General features: G+C 32.4%; 3 protein-coding genes and 1 pseudogene across 3 annotated transcripts; 1 reads left to right on the plus strand and 3 right to left on the minus strand.

Annotated features, from left to right (window-relative positions):
- Nucleotides 1-34: 34 nt before the first annotated feature.
- LOC130510444 (uncharacterized) lies at nt 35-1,193 on the minus strand (annotated as a pseudogene).
- A 6,193-nt stretch (nt 1,194-7,386) lies between these two features.
- LOC130511832 (cytidine deaminase 1-like) lies at nt 7,387-8,663 on the plus strand. The gene has a single exon (XM_057009550.1). It carries the CDS (start codon nt 7,502-7,504, stop codon nt 8,516-8,518), a length of 1,017 nt encoding a protein of 338 aa, XP_056865530.1. The 5' UTR covers nt 7,387-7,501; the 3' UTR covers nt 8,519-8,663.
- Nucleotides 8,664-8,887: 224 nt separating this feature from the next.
- LOC130511833 (thioredoxin-like 2-2, chloroplastic) lies at nt 8,888-10,543 on the minus strand. The gene is made up of 4 exons (XM_057009551.1): nt 10,103-10,543; nt 9,674-9,856; nt 9,423-9,587; nt 8,888-9,198 (listed from the first exon to the last, which is right to left on the minus strand). Exons 1-4 carry the CDS (start codon nt 10,349-10,351, stop codon nt 9,061-9,063), a joined length of 735 nt encoding a protein of 244 aa, XP_056865531.1. The 5' UTR covers nt 10,352-10,543; the 3' UTR covers nt 8,888-9,060.
- A 267-nt stretch (nt 10,544-10,810) lies between these two features.
- LOC130511831 (uncharacterized) lies at nt 10,811-12,636 on the minus strand. The gene has a single exon (XM_057009549.1). It carries the CDS (start codon nt 12,373-12,375, stop codon nt 10,972-10,974), a length of 1,404 nt encoding a protein of 467 aa, XP_056865529.1. The 5' UTR covers nt 12,376-12,636; the 3' UTR covers nt 10,811-10,971.
- Between the last annotated feature and the right edge of the window lie 7,676 nt (nt 12,637-20,312).

Consider the following 20,312-nt stretch of genomic DNA (forward strand, 5'->3'; position numbering starts at 1 on the left):
TTGGTCATGACTTGAGTTTAGTTAAGAAGTTAACTTATAGAAAGTTTGTGTCTTTACCACATTGGTAATAACCTTGGAAAGAATTGTCTTCAAAAGGAAGCTTTGGATTGAGATTCAAGTCTTGGACTATGTACTCGGTGAGAAACCTGAGAGAGAGAGAGAAGATAAGATCCATTGATATGATGATCCATATAAAGACAATATTGAATCTTTGTGTTTACCGGATTGCTTTTAAGCTCTTCTTCATTCATACCCATTCCAACTATTCGTTCTTGCTTATACCCAGCTGGATAATGACTTACCTATTGTAAAAATCACACAGAACCAAATAAATCTAAAACTTGAGAGGTTTCTCAACACACAAGAAAAAAAACGGATTTGCATTTTAGTGCCTACCCAACTGCTACACATATCAAGTATGCTCACTCCTGGAGTTTCACTCTGAGGCAAGAAACCTTGGAGTAGTACTTTGTCAGTGCAGCAATTGCTGGATCATCAATGTGTGTCACAAACCGCGGAGCTTCATAGAACGTTGAATCAGACGACCTGACAAAAAAAAAAAACCAAACATCATGATTCAAACAGAAGTCACAAGATCTCCAAAAGGCAAAAAAACAGAGTAAGAAAACAGAGTAAGAGACAAAATGGTTTTTTACTCGTCGAATCGCTGGAAATCTTCTTCTTTGAAAGGGAAGTTCTCAGGCCATTCCACTTTACTCAACGCCTAGATTCAATCAAAAGAACATTTAGAACACAAATGTATGATCTGTTTCGTTCATAAGATACTAGAAAAAAGAGCACATTTCGAAGTTTCTACATTCCCAAAATGTCTAAAGGTACGAACTTTGGAAAGCTTAGCTTGTTGTCTGTTTGATACGAATTAACTATGATGGAACAAGAGGGAAGAAGAAGACCTGTTCGACAGGAGAAGGTTCGCTGCCTCGCGAAGCGATGAATGATTTGCCGCCAAGAATACTACCGGACATGTTGTTCATCATCCAAGGACGTGCCGGCGAAACCGCCGAGAACCAACCGACGACGTGAAAGAGCGCGAATCCAACGGTCGAAAGGTCTCGAAGCAGCCGTTGGAGGAGATTCAGAGGAGAGGAGTTGGATAATGGGAGAGGATTGGATCTAACTCTGAGGCCGAGAAAGTTACAAGTTTTTGACATGGTGAACTCTGTCTGGTTTCAAAGAGGGGGGGCTTTTCAGGACAGAACACGACGTTGAGATTGGGAAGATGATGATGAGAGCCTAGTGATCCAAACCATTCTTACGTGGTCGTTTCTGTCGTGGGGGGTTTATTTACACATCACCAAGAATTGGGGAAGAAACTGCAAATAAAGTGAACTAAGAGGTCCTAGTAGGAAAGAAAAAAACAAATTAGAGTAATTACATCAAATACCAATGATTCAAGTAATTTGAACTTTGAAGAAAAACCTAAGAAAAAAAATAAGAGGTTATTTGTTTACATTCTGTTATCTCCATCCATGTCATCTTTCTAAATTTTATGAGACTGTTTATTTGTGCATTTAACTTTTTCTTTTTTTTTCATAATATAAATAGTTTAGACTAAAAAAACTAATATCGAGATGTTTCTTCTAAAAAATAATATTAATTAACAAATTCAACTAATTATAAAAACATATATTATTTGATTAGCTACACTATATTACATAAATATGTGTGAACTATTTATATTTTGAAACAAAAAAAATTTCCTAAACTAGTTACAATAAAAAACGGAAGAAACACTTTCAATTCATATTTACTTTTACTCAACTTTGAAATAAAAATAGAATTTTTATATTGGAAATACTCAAAGTAAACTACTTACAATAGTAGATTGTATATGGAATAACAGCACAAAAACATGAGTAAATTTACGTAGCATATACAATTAGATTTATTTAATTTATTTGGTATCTACATTACTATTTTAAACATGAAAAATATCACTAACTAAGTTGTAACTTGATTTGAACCATATGCCCATATAGTTTATACTCTAGTAATCCTAGCTAATTTGCTTAAAAAGATCATTGGCGAGTCATCATGAGTGAATCCTAAGAGTCACACTGAACCTTTTGATTTTTGTGTGTTGGTTTATATGCGAACACTACAAGAAAGCATTGTATACTTCTATATTATTAAAAAGAGAAGTACACTTTAAAAATACCTCTTAGTTTCAGTGTTATTTACAATGACATGCCATTGAAAATATTAATTAAACTTCCTATAAAAATGTTTGTCTTAACCAGTTTATTAAATGTGTCTTTATCACTCTGTTTTATAGATAATCTCTATTTTAATGTTTGTCTTTTTCAGTTTAGTTAATGTGTTGTCTTAAAACAAATTTAACTTCTCTTGTATTAAATAAATTCCGAAGTTATATATTTGTTACATAAAAAAATTTTAGGATATAAATTTTGAAATTATTTATTGTCATAAAATAAAATTTAACTTCCATTCTCTATTAAAATAATTTCAAGATAAAATTGAATTTCCCTTTTCATCTAAACCAATGTTTATTCACCTCACATAGAGCTAGGTCTCAATAAGTCTAAAAAATTATCGTATGAATAGATTTTTTACCGTAATGTTATATGTATAGTTTCAACTTTTTCTCATATTTAACATTAAGATGTACCTGTATAAAAATCAGTGTAAATCATTAATCTATGTAAAATATTACCGATCTACATATATATTTATCTATGTTTACGCTTCCAACCAACTACACAAATCAACTGTTTGCTAACCTTTCTCAAAAAAAAAAAAAATCAAATCGATTTTTCTTATACTTTCACAACAAACCAAATCAATCATTTTAGAACACAAACAAAATATCTTTATTACTCTATCAAATCTATAATCAATATCAAATATTAATTAACTTTAATATAGTAACATGATTTTCGTTAACTATCTATATTTAGCTAAATAATAAAGTATCTATGTTTTCTTCCAAGTAAAATCTGTTTAACTGAACTTGCAGAGTACTCAATATTAAATATAAGATTAAGTAAATAGTTAAGAATGAGGCAATTGCCTATATTCTTGCTAACTACATTATCTTTAAGAAACAATTGATTTGCTTTATAAAAGTTATGGGCATTTATTAATTAACTAGGTGTAACTAGACATGCAAACAATATACTTTGAAACAGAATGAAAAATAAACCAATTATTTCAAAAGAGATTTAATTACTCCATACCCTGATTCGTAAAGAAAAAATATCAGATTCACAAAGATAAAACATTAGATCCTCGATTAATGAGTTTTGAAATCGTCATCGCCATGGAAAAAAACCGAAAGTCGAGATATTTCTTTTTTTCATTCTTCACAATTTTTTTTCTAAACACCGAACGGTTACAAAACAAAAATTGTCGGTTAGGATAAGAGAGGGGAGTCATGAGCCACTAGACCAACTTAATTTGATCTAAAACACTATGGCCCTAACAAAAAATGTGATAACAATGAGCCGAATAAATTGATTTATATATGACTCAAAGTCATTTATTTCAACGTATTTTAAATTAACTAAATTGATTTATATATTTCATATATAATCTATCATTGTTCATTTTAAGCTTTCTTTATATAAAAATTTTTTTTTCACACATTTTATTGTTTTTTAAAAACTCAAAAAGAACTCAATGTATCACAAGTAACTATTAACAAATACATCATTTAGTGTAAATCAAAAATTAAAAATAAAATAAACACCCGCCCGGTCGGGCGGGTCATGGTCTAGTTTAAAATTACGATTCAAGATGCATGAACTAGCATCTAATGAATAAATCTCTTATAATTTCCATCTTTATTGAAAGTCGTTTACAAAAAAAAATCCATCTTTATTCAAACAACCATCGAAAATATTACTTCTTCCACTTCATTTTATTTTTCGTTTTAGATTTACGAACATGGATAAAAAATATTTAGTTTTGTATATTTTTAAAACAAAAAATCATACATATACATCTAGCATTATTTCGACCAATAAAAAATAAACAGAAAATTTTATTAATAATTTTTTTATTAAAATCATAAAATAACATTTATTTTAAAAATAAAAATTTTGCTCTACAACAACAATTAAATTAAAACAAAAGGAGTACTAAATAAGTGTGGACTGAGCCATTTTTGCCCCCTCTTCTTCAATACAACTATATCTTCGCTAACTATTTCGCTTTAAAATAGACTATTTATGATGCATGAACTAGAATTTAATGAATAAGTCTCTTATAATTTTCATCTGTATATTCAAACCACCATCAGAATGTTACTATATAACTGTCGATTGAGCTGTTTTCGACCACTCTTCTTCAGTACAACAATATATGATTTCTATTAAACTACAAAAGTAACATTAACTACTTCACTTTTTAAAATAGACGGTCCATGAGTTGTCTCATTGTTGGTCAAACTTTTAGATGAAATAAACAAATTTTAACAATATATTTATTAATTATATTTTTCCTCATATCATTTATAAAAATATTAAATTCACACATTTTTTTATAAATTAATTCAATTTCATTAATAATTATTACAAAAATATAAAGTTAATTTTATAGTAATGTTTTTATATTTTCACCAACATTTTGATTATAATCATTCACAATTTACTAAAATCAATTGATAATGTAAAATTTCACATTTTCAAAATAATATTTTACTTATATATATAATTTTACTTATATTTTATATAATTTTACTTATATTTTATATAATTTTACTTATATTTTATATAAATTTACATGTACTTTTATATAATTTTTAAAGTTTATATGGAAACATAATTTGCATTTATTTGATAATAACAATATTTATAAAATATTAGTATTGTTTATGGAAATTTTATTAATAAATATATTATGCTTTTTGTACTATATGTCCTAAAGAAGGTTTGGATTTTTTTCACTGAAAAAATGGTGTTGTATTGTAGAAAATGGTGTTGTATTTTTTTATGAATAAGAAAATGGTGTTTATGCTTCTTTGTACTATATGTCCTAAAGAATGGTTTGGATATTTATTGATAAAATTTCTATGAACAATACTAATATTTTTATACAAGTATACGAGAAGAAGATTTTTTATCTTCTTCTTACAAATATACATGATTTTTCTTGTTCTTAGTGGAAGAGGACACGGCGAAGCTCATACTACAGAAGATAGCCCCCGGGTGTTCTTTCACGGTCTTGCATTGTTCTTAAAAAAAAGCGACGCCTATTTTATAAGATGATGATAAGAATTATGAAAATGCAAGGGACCACAAATAAATTATACTTGTCTTGGTTTTTAATTTGAATGATAATAAAATAACAGAATCTTTAATATGAGTTGATTTCTTCTTGGGTTCATATGATGGTACCTTTTATAAAGTCAAACTAGGTGATTTTCCCGTGTTCAGGCACGGATATAAATATTTATAAAGTAAATATACTATAATAATTAATTACTATTTACTTTTAATTTTATATTAATTTATAATTGTATGCATAATTTATATTAATACTATTATAATACTTTAATTAGACATACGATTTTAGATATGTTATAGGTTGTTAATTTTGTTGTTTTTACAGTCGATTTAGTTATCATTTGGATATATTGGTCTGCATTTATTTCTTTGAATTCAATTATAATATTTTATATTCTAAATATACTAAAATTTTGATTAATTTCTTATTTGCATTTAGGTTGGTTGGTTGGTTGTCTTATATATGTAAATATATTTCAGAACGATTATTTATAAATTAAGATATATTGTGCTTAGAATGAAATAAAAGATAAACTAAAGTGTCGGATTCCAAACTAAATAAATTAATATAACGATGATATTATTGTTATGTTGTAAGTAAAATCATCGTTATATTCATGTTGTAAGCAACCATAAAAATTTACATGATTTTACTTACAACATGATTATTTTAAGTTTGGTTTCTTACATTCATGAGCTTTCAAATATCATTGTATTTAGCTTATGTTAAGTTTCACAAACATAAAAAACATAAAATTTAAAAGAAAATTTAATATTAAGGAAACATATAATTTTAATGATGATAAAATATAATATATCTACCTTGTTAAAGTATATCGTGTTATTTTAATTTAAAATATTTTGTAATTATTTGATCAAAAAATGTTTACTGTTAAAATCTATTTTTTCATTTTCTAATATCTATTAAAAATAAACAGTAAAAAATGTGATTGTATTTTACAAATTATATTATATAAGTAAAATATAATTTATAGATATTTTTCTGTAATGAAAGATATTATAGTCAAATAAATAAAACATTTCACTAATACTAATTATAAATTATTTTTAGTCAGCATATATTTGCTTATGTTACTTAATTATTTTATGTAATCATCTAAGAAGACATATAGATATATAAAATATTTCTATTACTTTGAAATTTTATTGTTTAAAATTATGTTTTAAATAAATATTATTTATTTTTCTAATATCAAGATTATCTATGTGATATTTTCTTTTATGAAATCACATTATATACAAATATATATTTTTCATCTAAGAAAATATAAATATAAATAAAGTATATTATTACTTCAAAAGTATATTTTTATGTTATTTTTTTAAATGGAATATTACTATTTTGTAAATTTTCCTTTTTAATGAAATTATATTATATAGGCATATATTTTCGTTTTTAAATTTGTTTTTAAACTTTATAAATGTTTCCTTTTTATGATATAAGTTATTTGGAAATTTTTTAAAAAGGAAACTAAATAAAAAAATCAGCAAAAATTTAACTGTAATAATTTTAATTCATTAAGGGTATACGTGTAATCAACCATCATGAGAGTTAACGTGAGCGCGACACATAGGAAACTGACTTCTCAAATAATATTATAGAGATATAAATGCAGTAATCTTTCTTCGTTACGAATGTTTATGAATTGCTTCTCCTCTAATTATTATACACCACTGATGTTCTTACATTAAAAAAAATAGGAATGAAAAACACTTAAAGCATATATTTTTCTTTTGGTAAAATGTTAAATTTGGTTTTGCAATTTGCATGCATATCAAAGTAATATAATAGAGTCCACTAGCATCTAGCAAACATGTTAGTTTACAAAAAAAAAAAAAAAAAATCTAGCAAACATGTTTTTTTTTCCTTGAAAATGGCTAAAGCCTAAATGTTGAGACTTTTGTTGAGAGCTGAGGCACAAAAGTGAGTTTTCTGTTAAGTTCACGTAATCAAGTCATTGTAGACTTTTAGTTTCTCAAGTCAACCAAGTTCACGTCAAGATCAACATGGCGACACAAAGGTCTAGTTTCTTTCTGGTCGCTTCATGATTGCCTAAAGATTAAATGGGTCACGAGTTTTGATAAAATGAATTAATTCACGTCGTCTGCCCATTAACGTCTTAGCGAATAAGAGCATACTGCCTTCCACTTCGCGTATCCTTCCCGGGATCCATTCATATAAATCCCCAACCCGACCCGAACCGACCCGAATAATGGATCGACCCAGCTTCCTTATCCACGCGGAAGAAGCCGAATCCGCCGCGAAACGACACGGCGTCTCCGTCGTCAATCTCCTCCCTCTCCTCGTCAACCCAGCGAAACCCCTCGCCCGTCCCCCGATCTCGAAATTCCCCGTCTCAGCAGTCGGACTCGGATCGTCGGGCCGGATCTTCGTAGGCGTCAACGTCGAGTTCCCAGGCCTCCCTCTCCACCACTCGATCCACGCCGAGCAGTTCCTCGTCACCAACCTCGCGCTCAACTCCGAGCCGATCCTCCGTCGCTTCTCCGTCTCCGCCGCTCCCTGCGGCCACTGCCGCCAGTTCCTCCAGGAGATCCGCGACGCCCCCGACATCAGAATCCTAATCACCGATCCAAACGCCTTCCGCGACGCCGTTACGGATAACGAAGACGCCGTTACAGAGAAAAACGACACCGTTGCGGAGAAAGAAAACGCCGTTACTGAGCAAAACGACACCGTTAGTACTGAGCAAAACGACACCGTTAGTACTGAGCGAAACGACGCCGTTGCGGAGAAAGAAGACGGTTACGTGCGTTTAGAGAGCATCTTGCCGCACAGATTCGGCCCTGACGATCTCCTCGAGAGAGACGTCCCTTTACTCCTCGAGCCGCACGATAACCGTCTCACTCTCTTAGGTGTTATCACCAACGGTCACACTGATTCCGATCTAAAGCTAACGGCTTTATCCGCCGCGAATAGATCTTACGCGCCGTACAGTCGGTGTCCGTCGGGAGTGGCGATGGTGGATTGCGAAGGGAGAGTGTACAGAGGATGGTACATGGAGTCGGCTGCGTATAATCCTAGCTTGGGGCCGGTGCAAGCGGCGCTGGTTGATTTCGTGGCTAACGGTGGAGGAGGAGGAGGGTTTGAGAGGATCGTTGGGGCGGTGTTGGTGGAGAAGAGAGATGCTGTGGTGCGTCAAGAGCATACGGCGAAGATGCTTTTGCAGGTGATTGCTCCGAAATGTGATTTCGAGGTCTTCCATTGCTGAGATTCTTAGTGAGAAGCTGATAAAGGCGTAAGCTTTGTTCGTAAAGTCACAAGCTTTCAATTTGATGCAGTGTTTCTATGATGATGATATTTGTAATTGGATGCAATGTTTGTATGATAATGAAGAAAAGCCAAAGCTTTGTTCACTTAGTTTCACCACAGTCGCTGTGTAGACAAATACTGAAAGACAAAACAGAGGCACTCTGTTTCATTTGTTAAGAGGAAGAGAGAAAGTGTGGTGAATGCTATGTTCATTGTCGCTTTCTCTTCATCACCATCTTCCAAGACAGAACAATGGATCTGTGTTACATAATACATACCAATGCAACAGAACAACAAAACATTTGGAGTTTGTAGCAATAAGGACAAGTGGTAAAAAGACACATTTGCAATTTTACCTGTAAGAATAATAATAACATGTTTCAGGAGTTAATTGTTTTATACCAAAAAAAAAGAAAACAACAGATATACAGAAAGTTAAGCTTAGTGTTTGCTTTGAGCAACCAAAGATGGTTGCAGTAACAAGTCTACAAGTGTGGCACTTCAACTTGATCCAGCTGGTTTGGCTGCATTCGTCTGCACGGATAATGATTCCAATGTAAACCCTTCAGGTCCCTTGGCTGGACCAATGCTGCAACGATCGGTGTTGTGCAGTCTGATGCCATCTTTTATCTTCTGAAACTGAAAGAAGAAAATCCTCATATAAGCGAATGTCAACTAGTTCTGAGAGACACACCAAATGCGTTCAAGAGGTTCTGATCAACTTAATCAGCAAAGGGTTTGATTCTAGAATGCCAAAATAGTATCAATGTCAAGCTACAGACTTCTAATATACGATAGATCTTATCAAAACAAGAGACAATTCTATAAGTTTGAAGGGAAAGTGTATGAGCAGGCTTCTTTACCTTAGCAAGAGAACATGAGAAGGACTCGAGCTGGCCATCAGCTCCACGGTAAAAGTGGAAGTAAGGAAGCACTTTCACGTTCAAACTCTTGCACATTGGTTTATTCTCATCAAAGTTGATTTTGAGGAACAATATATTGGGATTTTCCACCGCCGTTTTGCAAAGCTGAAAATATTATTAACAAGACACAGAACATCTAACTATCAGTCTCAGAATCACGAAAGAGAAATGAAGGTAACTTGGAGCTAAACCTTAGGGAACAATGCTCTGCAAGAAGCACACCAAGTTCCATAAAACTCTACAATGACTAGTCTTTCTCCAGCTTCGCTTAAAGCCTTCAAGAACTCCTCGGTAGAATGAATGTCCACCATGTTTGGTCCAGCATTCCTCTCCCACCATTTCGGTGGCTCTGTCTCGGCCACACTCTCATCTACCTATACCACAAACACACACACACTCAAACTACGGTAGAAAGCATTAACCTTTTTCATTTGAACTAATCCAAAGCATCAACCTTTCTAATCAAAAACTGAAACTTTACACTTTTTTTCTAATCATCTGAAATGGTATGAGACTGAAGAACATAACTTAGCTCCTAATCAGCTCAGGAACCAATCAGTTTCCAAAAAGGGTATTCGAATAACGGACAGAGTGTGCTAAAAAGACAAGAAAGTTTTCACCTTGACACGAACCAACTTGCTCTTGTGTCCTCTCAGGGGGATATGGCTTCCGAGACCAGAAGATGGGTGATGAGAAGACGAGCAGGAGGGAGAAGATGAGAGCGGACGCAATCTCCTGTCGGAATTCAGATTCGGAGTCGGAGATAAGTAAGGAGAAGTGAGAGTGGCTGCAAAGGAGGTGAAGGACGAAGAAGAGACGCCAAGGGCCTGAAACGACGCCGCTGATAATAATCGCACAACTCCAGCCATCTAAAATTCACCCACACACAGAGAGATAGGGAAGAGAAGAGAGTAAGACTGTTGTAGAGATCCTCCAGAGAAGATCAGGAAGAAACTGTCTGGTTCAGATTCCAGTTATGTTTCACTCGTCATCTGCGTTTTGGCCGCCGTCATTTACTTGGCTTTTTGTCGTTGCGTTAGCGTTTAGAAATGTCTAAACGCAGAACAATAATGTTTTTATGGTAAATGGACACAAGAAAACTATGACTTTTTTTTTTTTGAAAAAGAAAACTATGACTTAAAAGTTAAAACTATTATTATTTTTAAAATCAGAAAACAAGAAAGAGTGTCATAAGATTTGAGAACCTTGGAGATATCTTTTTTCTACTGTTTATTTTATTTAAATGTTTTTAAAGTGAAAATGTTCAATGAAACTGTTGACTATGACAATTATAGACGCCAAAATATATAACAAAGTTAAAAGAAAACAAAAGTTTAGTAGGTACACTTGTTAAATCGCAACAAAATCATAAATGCATAAAACGTCTAACATATCAAAGCGCATAAAACGTTTGCCGCGGCTTACAAACGCAGTCACAGATTCCATGCTGCCTTTTATTAACATAACAATGTACTTACCCTTACTCTACTTACGTGCGTGGCAAGAGAACGCTTGAAGGAAACGCATGAGAACCATTGTTTGGTGCAGCTTTAAGCCCTAGAATCGTACTAATCACATTATATATCTCAACATTCTCAAAAGAAGGCACTTTCCTTCCTTTTGCAAACATAGGACCATGCCCAATGAATATAGTCCTCATCGAGAAGAAAGCATTGTCATACCCATGAGCTCCACCACACTCCATGGCTTCACTCCTCTTCTGCTCAACCTTGAACCCCTCATCAACTAGTCCTATGATAGGTGGGATCCTCTCACTCTCTGCGTAATGCAGCCTGCTAGGTAAATCCTCCTTGAGATAAACCTTCAAGTACTTCCCGTTCTCTACTTCACCTGAGTTCAAACCTTCTTTGATCTTAGCCACTATGTCTGCTGCATTGTGACCTGAAGGTGGTTTAATAGCTAGCAAGGGAGTGTAGTCATGAACCCAGCTGCTAGGAATCTTGATCCATGGAGCTAGATCATCAAGAACGATGATTTTCTCGTCACAAGTCCCAACCATTCCATGATCACCAACCATGATCATAGTCACATCCTCAAAAATCCCTCTTCTCTCCAAACCATTGATTAATCTACCAATCAAACGATCAACGTTGACTACAGCTTCGGTGATCCGAGGATCATCAGGACCAACTTGGTGACCCTGATGATCCGGATCTTCGAAATAAAGAGTCATGAAGCTAGGGATTTCTCTACTAGGCAGATCAAAGTAGCTCAAAATGGTATCAACCCTATCATCAAAAGGAACAGATTCGTTATAGTTTTGGCAGAAACCTTTAGGGCAATCCCAAGAGCCTTTGTGCACCTCAGAGCCAGGCCAGAAGTAAGAAGCAGCCTTGAGCCCTTGGTTCACTACTGTCTCCCACAACGGCTCACCTAACCACCACTCTGGCTCGTGGCTACCCATTGTGAAAGTTTTCCCTGTTTCTGGATCCATAAACTTGTTGTTGATGATGCCGTGGTACGCAGGGTATAGTCCTGTGACTATAGAGTAATGGTTAGGGAAAGTTAGTGTCGGGAAAACCGGGATTAAACCGGTTTCTGCTTCTGTTCCGTTGGAGATTAACCGGTGTATGTTGGGTAGTTTGGTCTTGAATTGGTACCCGAAACGAAACCCGTCTGAGGATATTAGTAGAACCACAGGCTTGTCGAGTTTCTTGAGTGGGTGGGAAGAGAAGAAGACGAAGAAGAAAACGGCAGAGAGAGTGACGCAGGTGATGATAAGAAGAGATGTGAAGATGAAGCAGCTTGAGATGGAGATAGTGGAAGAGTCTGCGTTGATGTTGTCGAGAGGTGCGTTCGATTGGCTTGGTGGGTCTTCTTCTGGTAGTAAAGCTTTGTGCCTTTTAGCGGACGATGAGTCGCCGGAGATCATTGCTTCTCTCTCTGGTGTAGCTTATTCTTTACAAACGATGACCTACTTAACACACAAAATAGAAGATACCGTATCTTACACTCAAGATCTCGGGTAAACCTAGAAATCTAAACCTTTTTTTGTGCAACCCTAGAAATCTAAACCTAATCTCCTCAAATAAAGGACAATGACTCCGATGTTAAAAACAAACATCCCGACAATAAAGGACAATAACTAAAACGGTTCCGATCCTTAAACCGATGGGTGTGATGTTTCTCACAAAAAAAACCTTTGCAAACTTTGATCAGAGTTTTTGAGGTCAGAGGGAAAAAAAAGAGACGAAGTCTTGGAGAGACTTGCACGTTACGTTTTACACGGATCGTGATTCTTTTGGACGCTCGTGAATCTGCCACGTTTCTTGGTAATAAGTCCACCATTGATTAGTCCAACAGATAAACAGAGTGTGGAACATGTAGTCGTTTTTTTTTGTGCTCCTAGACAAGAGTGGCGATATTGTTTAAAATTTAGGTATTGGAACTGGTCTGATTAAGTCTGAGCTTTCCTCTGCATCAGTATGAGTGTGTATGAAGATTTTGGTGATTGTTAATTGACCTATGTTATTGCAACATATAATGAGCATCCAAGTTGTAGTATCAGGGTCTTTCGAATTAAGAAGGCTAGCGAGAGCATCAGCATCGTTCAGTTATCAAAAGTGGTGTTCCTTACATTATTAAATTCATTTCTTGATTGAAAATCTAAATTCAAAAAAGAAAAAAATATTGAACCAATAAAGATGAAGCTCTCCGTTTAGAACATGTTCTTCCTTTTTCATCTATCTCTCATCTGCTGTTTAATTATTCATTAGTATTTACAACTAGAGATTCTCTCATAACATAACCTGTGAGCATGCTCTCTTGCAAGTTTGCTATGGAGTTAAACGTACTGATATGGGTAAGCTGACTACAAAATAGACTTTTCGAGCCTTTTAAAACTCATGGGCCCTAAATGGAACCTAAACAAGATCTTAAAGAAACAATTCCATCTTTCTCCTCCCAGTTTTAATTTTATTTTTCTACTTTACAACTTTAAATACATTATTATTAATTAATCTGACTCATGTATATGATATTGGAAAACCACGATTATATTATCTTACTATAGTCAGTTCATCATGTATCGTAGTTACATATATGGTATTTGCAAAAATTGATTATAGAAAGATAATGATAATTGTGATTTATTGGTAAATGATAGTGATTTTATATGTTGCAGTCAATAACTCTAACCCATAGATTCACTGGTCACAATCATTAATATGAGAATAAACTGGATTTAGTGTGTCCATCTCATGACTACGACCACAAGTATTAAGGTTGCAAGACATCCTTTTATCACTTGGCTTGTCATGAGAGGAAGAATGGTGACTCGTGACAGGTTAATTTCTTGGGGAATGGATGTATCTCCAGCATGCTTGCTGTGTGGCACCTGTGATGAAACATCAGCTCACATATTCTTTGAATGTAATTATTCTCTCAGTGTTTGGAATAGTTTACTGGTCAGGTCAAGACTTCACCCACCATCCTCGCTTCAGAACATTGTTACTTGGCTTTCCTCACCTCAGATTACATGAAAGCTGAGAACTATGATGCACCTGAATTTTCAGGCAACTATTAATTTACCACATTTGGAAGGAAAGAAACAGTAGATTGCATTCAAATGTTTCCAGGCCACCATCGCAGATTTTAAAGGACATAGCTTTATAGATGCGTTCAAAGCTTTTCTCACTAGACAGGGAAGATCGACCTGTCTCGAGACTTCCTACCACAACACCATCAACAAGACAGCAACAACAGACCTATCTTTCCATCTGGTTCGGCAGAGTACAAGTCTAAAATCTGTAGATCCTTATCAAAAATTGCTCGCTTCACATCTGCTTCATTATCTCTATGTTATATTTTTAAAAATCAGCTCTCCATCTTTGTAGGTCTGTAAAAACATTCCAAGTTTATTCAGAAATGGTATCCTTATTAAAAAAAAAAGTATTAAGGTTGGAGGTAAACCAGTTAGGTTGGAAGAAATCTCAGATAACTAGATCATGCTTCTATTTGGAAGTTCACATTTTTTTTAAATCGTTTTCAGCTCTTTTTAATTTATTTCGAGGGAATAATAATTCAAAGACTGAAATTTTATAGTCTAATCATGACTAATTGATTTAAAACTCGTAGAATGAAATATATATTAGACTATATATGTACATTGGTTGGAAATATTCAACACCCTAATTTACATTTTTTTAACAATCTACATCACTTTCTCTTTCTTTCACCTATTAATTCAACATTTTTCAAATTTTGCTCTATAATATTTTTTTAATAAAATTTAACATTTTATTTAACAACATTATCTAATATTTATTTAATAAAAATAAATTTATGTATCCAAATCAAATAGACAAAAATGATTCAAAATCTCCATTGTAACTAGGCTTATATAGATCCAAGAGGTCACTGGCTAGTGGCTTTTATAATTTCTTAACCTTAAACAAGTGGGTTTTTTATTTACACATCATATTTTGTCAAATCGTGTCATGATATCTTGGGGAAATTCTATTAATCTTTTTTTTTGCACAACCAAAGATTTTCATAAATATTATTAAATTTCCAGCTTATATTTTATAAAGATCATATACTCGCATTCCCAACCTTTTTAGAGTAACCAACCAATTTAATCAAATACACAACATAAACATCTGCTTCATCTTGTTTTCTTTAAATTACCATGGGATGAAAACAAAGGGACCATACAACCAAAATTAGAAAAGGACAGATCCAAGAAAGATGCTAATTAGCATCAACCTTTTGTATTTTTGTGAAGGGATATATACAAATGCAAAGAAAGCCTGTAAACAACCACATTGGCCATAAATTCATTTCAAAACATACTGAATACTTTGTTTCAAGCATCAGTTTAGTTCACTTCGAGAAACCAATTAAAAAGTCCACAAAATAAACCACATATTGCTAGGTAGCTAGGTCCCTAGATTCGTTCTTGACACCTTCTGTTCGTTACTTCCTTATTTTTATCATATTTTTTCCTGAAAATTTGGGGTATATGGAAAGAAAAAAAAACTTGGGGGTATATGTGTGTGTGTTCCTTTAATAACAGGTCCACTTTGTATAACATAATAATCACAAAAGCTTTATAAAGGAACACCAACCAAAAGAATGTTGAATATCAATGAGATAATTTACTTAATTCACATATAATCCCAAGTTCATCATCGTAGCCGATTAGGGATGAATTAAAAAGTAATGAATATACATTCTTAAAACCGTAAGAAAATAATGAAAGCATCTAGTAAATGTTTCGATCTCTTTACTTACCTTAATTTGGTTGAATTCGTAAAATGTATTGTTTTTCTATTTTGCCAAAGCCAGTAATTCTTTTTTCTTGAACACCAAAGCCAGTAATTCATATGGACTTTGGTTTCATTTTAGATGATTACATTGTTTATATAATATTCAGTGTTGGTAATATATAGTAAAAAGCAATACAAATGAGAATCATTGCATCTGTAGTAAATGATTTGTTTTTTTTTTTAAACCTAGTAAATGATTTTGTTAAGGCAAAAGTAACACGTAGACAGTAAAAGATGGACAGATAAGCAAAGACACAAAAGTTACTCTTTGATGTTGGATTTTCATCATAATTTTCCAAAATATAAATGATTTTTCAGTTTGTTGATTACTAATGATTATAAATGTATCATGATCTTTGGAGAAGAAAAGAAATAAGTCATGATCTCATGTTTTCATTTGTAGTTGCGAAGATGGAGAAAAAATCATATTAGGTGAAACATCTTCTTTCACTGATTAGCTCATTTGATTTAATATTTTATGCTATTCAACTTCTCCTTTCTTTCTCCATCAACTCATATGTTGCCACCAAATTGGTCAAAAATCTCAGGCAAATTGGTTAATTATTCATTTCATTTTCCTCTTTCTCAAATGACTATTGTTTAGGGTATCTACATTACTGAGTTATTTACACATTCAAATTAAGTGAAATTAGCAATTTACAACATAACTAATTAGTTATGTAGTTAAGAAGAGAAGTTTGATGAACTCTGAAGCGTCTTGATAGCTAGAGGATCGAGAATGGGTGGGACAACTATCTACTATGATTATTTTTAATTATTGTAATTTTGTATAAATTTTAGCTATTTTTGATGAAAATTTGAATTTGTAAATATATTACTAGTGTTTTATAATTGCCTTGTATAAAACATATTCCTAGATCCGCTACTGGTAAAATCTATCGAGGTTTCTAGGTATATATATGAAACACTAAATCTTTGAAAATAACATTATATTGTACAATGGGTGAACGAGACTCTTGCCATTATATGTGGCATTAAAGGTTTTAGCGACATTTGATAAAAGAAAGTAGTGACAAACACACTAATGTGGATCACTTGTGTGTATTGATCCTTAGAGCATTTCTGATATTAAGTTCCATTAAGTGAATATGAAGTAAAAATGCTCTAACTCCATTCTATTTCTCACTCTATATGAACAAACAAAAAATCAACAGTAAACTTTATTATAGAGTTAAAAGTGAAGTAGGATTAGAGCATCTTCTACTCCATATTTATTTTTATTCAGTTTTAAAATAAAAATAGATTGGAGATGGAGATCTTTAAAAGATGTCCTTAAAGTCATGGTGTTAAAAAAAAAAGATGGAGATGTCCTTAAAGTTAGCTTCTGGTTACCGAGACAAATAACATGCCGTATTAGTAACTTTAACATGCCATACCTGTTTGTTGTTTCTAATAAAAGCTGTTGCTTAGTGGTTAAACATGCATAATCGATTAATCGTTAAATAGCACAGCCATACACACAAGCTCATTAAAAATCATGTTAATTGGAATATATTGTTGTTTTACAGGTAAAGGAAAGTGCTTAATTGTCTTGAGGAAGAAATAATATTAACACATCTTTGAATTTTCAAGAGTGACCAGGCCGATTCGTGGTTGACTTAGAATGGATCTTGACAACAAAAAACTAGTAAGGTAGCAATAGCAATCGATTTTCAACTAAAAAATATATCAACATATATAATATATATATATATATATATATATATATAGTGTTTATTTATTTATTCTATATACGTATAGTGTCTATTTATTCTATTTTTACTAATTTGGAAAAAGACAGCAAGTGGGGCATTCTTGTTATCTTTAGCAATAGAAAGCAAATCAAATTGTTTCACAATAATAGAGTGGAGTCCAATTGGATAGCTCTCTATGAATTGACCATACAAACAATATAATAAACATGTTGGAACAAAAACATCAGAAATATACGTACGAATCGGATATTATTAAAACCAATAATAGAATTAAGATTTCTGGATGTGACGAATATGTACTACAACTTACAGAATCAACACTAAGATCTGATCACCATTAATGCCAGAAGCTTTGGCAGTACATCTAACCCTTCATCGAGCTAGGAGTAAGTAAGCTTTTAACAACTTTTTAACCACTTTAAATTTACATTAGCTAATCAAACCAATCAATTCAGAGTCACATACAAAAGAGTTCCATAGTATTCTTTATGATATATTTCGTCTACCAACAAAAACATTGATTCAACTACTTTTGTTTTTGTTCTAAACAAAATCAATAGCATGGTGCCATTGCAAAAGACACTTTACTTTCCAATTATATGGATCTCGTTATTGGTTAATTAATTAAAATAACATTTTGCACAAAAAAATAAAAAAGTAAGGGCATCCATTTCTAACCACAAATTTAAAACTGAAATTAAATATTTAATAATAGAAATATCTGAAACACACAGAAATGTAAACATTTTAAAATATAAGTATTTTAATGACATTATATAAACTACTGAAAAACTTAATGGCATTATATAAACTACTGAAAACAATTTATGTTATGAACGGGACATATAACTATAACATATACTGTCATTTTCTTTAATTACGTGTAGTAAAATTTATAACAAAAAGACTGAGGAGGATCCAACAATCTTGGAGCATATGAGATTGAATGCCTGTATTTTGACTATTCCTAGTAGCATTTTTAATATTTAAATTCTAACAATCAAAAAATTATCTGCAAGAAAAAATGGATTTGTTTTCCCAAAAACACATAAATTTTGTTAATCCAATCGCGACTTATTGTTTTCTTCTCGCTTGATTGGAAGGGAGAATTATCGATTATGATGGACTATCTGGAATTGACATAATCATTATTATAGTTCATGTAGAAACGAGAATCTAACTGTTACAAAATAGATTATGGACTATATACGTTGATGTAAGATGTGAATTTTGATATATTTCTTAAGTTAATTATTCTTTCATTTTCAATATACTTAAAGTAAAATCTGAGTCCTACAAAAAATGTAAAAAGGTAAAAATAATGTAAAATACTTCAAATAACTAAATTTTTTCATAGGAGTAATGCATTTTTTTATGTTTTCACTTTTAGGTATGCATTTCCAACCATGCCGGGTAAGTATGATATGTGCACAAAGGCGATATACATGGTCCTGTTATAATTTGAATTTATTGATTGATATGTTTCATTGACTGATGTCGAGATTGAAGAGCAATTTCATTGTATTTCATTTGATGGTTATACACAAACTTTAGGTTTAGCTCTGATTTTGGTTTAAAATCTGTAGCTACCAGAAATTTGTTTGTTAATAATATCTCCTTTATGAGTTTTCAGGACCATGATTGAATAAAAACTTTATGCGGTTTTTCAGCTAAAATAAAAATATGGAATATTATAAATCAATAAATCATGTCCCCTCCTTATGAGTTATGAATAAAGGTCAGATACAAAATTAAAGCCCACTTGATTAGTTGATATTTTGTTAGAAAACACATAGGGTTTTGGTCTTCTTTTTCTTTTAATTTGGACAAAAGCATGTCACGATCGAGATCCCGGTATGTTATGTGAATGTTAATGGTTGTATACTTGTATGTATGCTTAGTTTCTCAACGGAATCCGTTGGTAAATAAGCCCTTCCATCACGTTTTATTTGCTTAGACAATATGAATGTTTGAAAGCATATTAATAAATTGTAAAACTGATTGGGGTTTATCTTTACAAAGTAAGTAGGGACACTAAAACCAAATTAGAAGAACAAGAAATAATTGATATTAAAGATATAAATATGTAAAGCAAATTGGTTAGACAGACCCTACAACACCACATGTTCATTACACATTGTACATAAGTGTTGAATCAAATCAAATGATTCGGGGAACCAATATGAAGATGATCATGACCATTCACCTCTCTATATTTTTGTTTTTTTCTTTTCAATATATGTTGATGCCCTTTTATAGGACCATGTTGCATACTTCTGCATATATGATAATAATGAATATGTGAGCGTAAAGACAGTTAATCACTTAGTCCTAGTGTAAATAGAAAGACTCGTCCATGTGATACCACTCTCTCAATGTTTTCATCTATGATTTATGTTATAGAAATTGTGGTGACATTTTTTATCAAAAAAAATTGTGGTGACAAGCAAAAATGCAACAATAGTTTCCATCACTCAAATCTTAATATAAATCAAACTGTAGACTCAACTGTTTCATCAAATTCAACGATCGTTAAATCTCGGATTTTAATGTGTTTTTGATCTCATATGTATATAAAATTTGCAACATAAATGTAAAACTGCGCATATATACAATATTAATTTGTAAGCGGGAAACTAGGCAGGTTCGGTGGATCCTGTCCATCAAAGCCTCACCACACAAACTAAAACTTAAGAATCTCTTAGGGTTGTTTGTATATATTTATAGGCAGGGAGCATCCTAAGCTTTTTTCTTTTGTTCTTTTCCTCTTCCAATTTCATACCATTTATTTTGTTTAAAGAATCAAGCAATTTTGTATAGTTTTG

The sequence above is a fragment of the Raphanus sativus genome, chromosome 4, assembly GCF_000801105.2.
Source record: "Raphanus sativus cultivar WK10039 chromosome 4, ASM80110v3, whole genome shotgun sequence".
Taxonomy (NCBI): Eukaryota; Viridiplantae; Streptophyta; class Magnoliopsida; order Brassicales; family Brassicaceae; genus Raphanus; species Raphanus sativus.

What these genes read in the sequence shown, in the direction of transcription:
- LOC130511832 (XM_057009550.1), top strand. Translation starts at nt 7,502, where the DNA reads ATGGATCGACCCAGCTTCCTTATCCACGCGGAAGAAGCCGAATCCGCC.
- LOC130511833 (XM_057009551.1), bottom strand. Translation starts at nt 10,351, where the DNA reads ATGGCTGGAGTTGTGCGATTATTATCAGCGGCGTCGTTTCAGGCCCTT. An exon ending in GCAGAGCATTGTTCCCTAAG is followed by an intron (nt 9,588 to 9,673) that starts GTTTAGCTCCAA and finishes TAATATTTTCAG; the next exon opens with CTTTGCAAAACGGCGGTGGA. An exon ending in TCTCATGTTCTCTTGCTAAG is followed by an intron (nt 9,199 to 9,422) that starts GTAAAGAAGCCT and finishes TTCTTCTTTCAG; the next exon opens with TTTCAGAAGATAAAAGATGG.
- LOC130511831 (XM_057009549.1), bottom strand. Translation starts at nt 12,375, where the DNA reads ATGATCTCCGGCGACTCATCGTCCGCTAAAAGGCACAAAGCTTTACTA.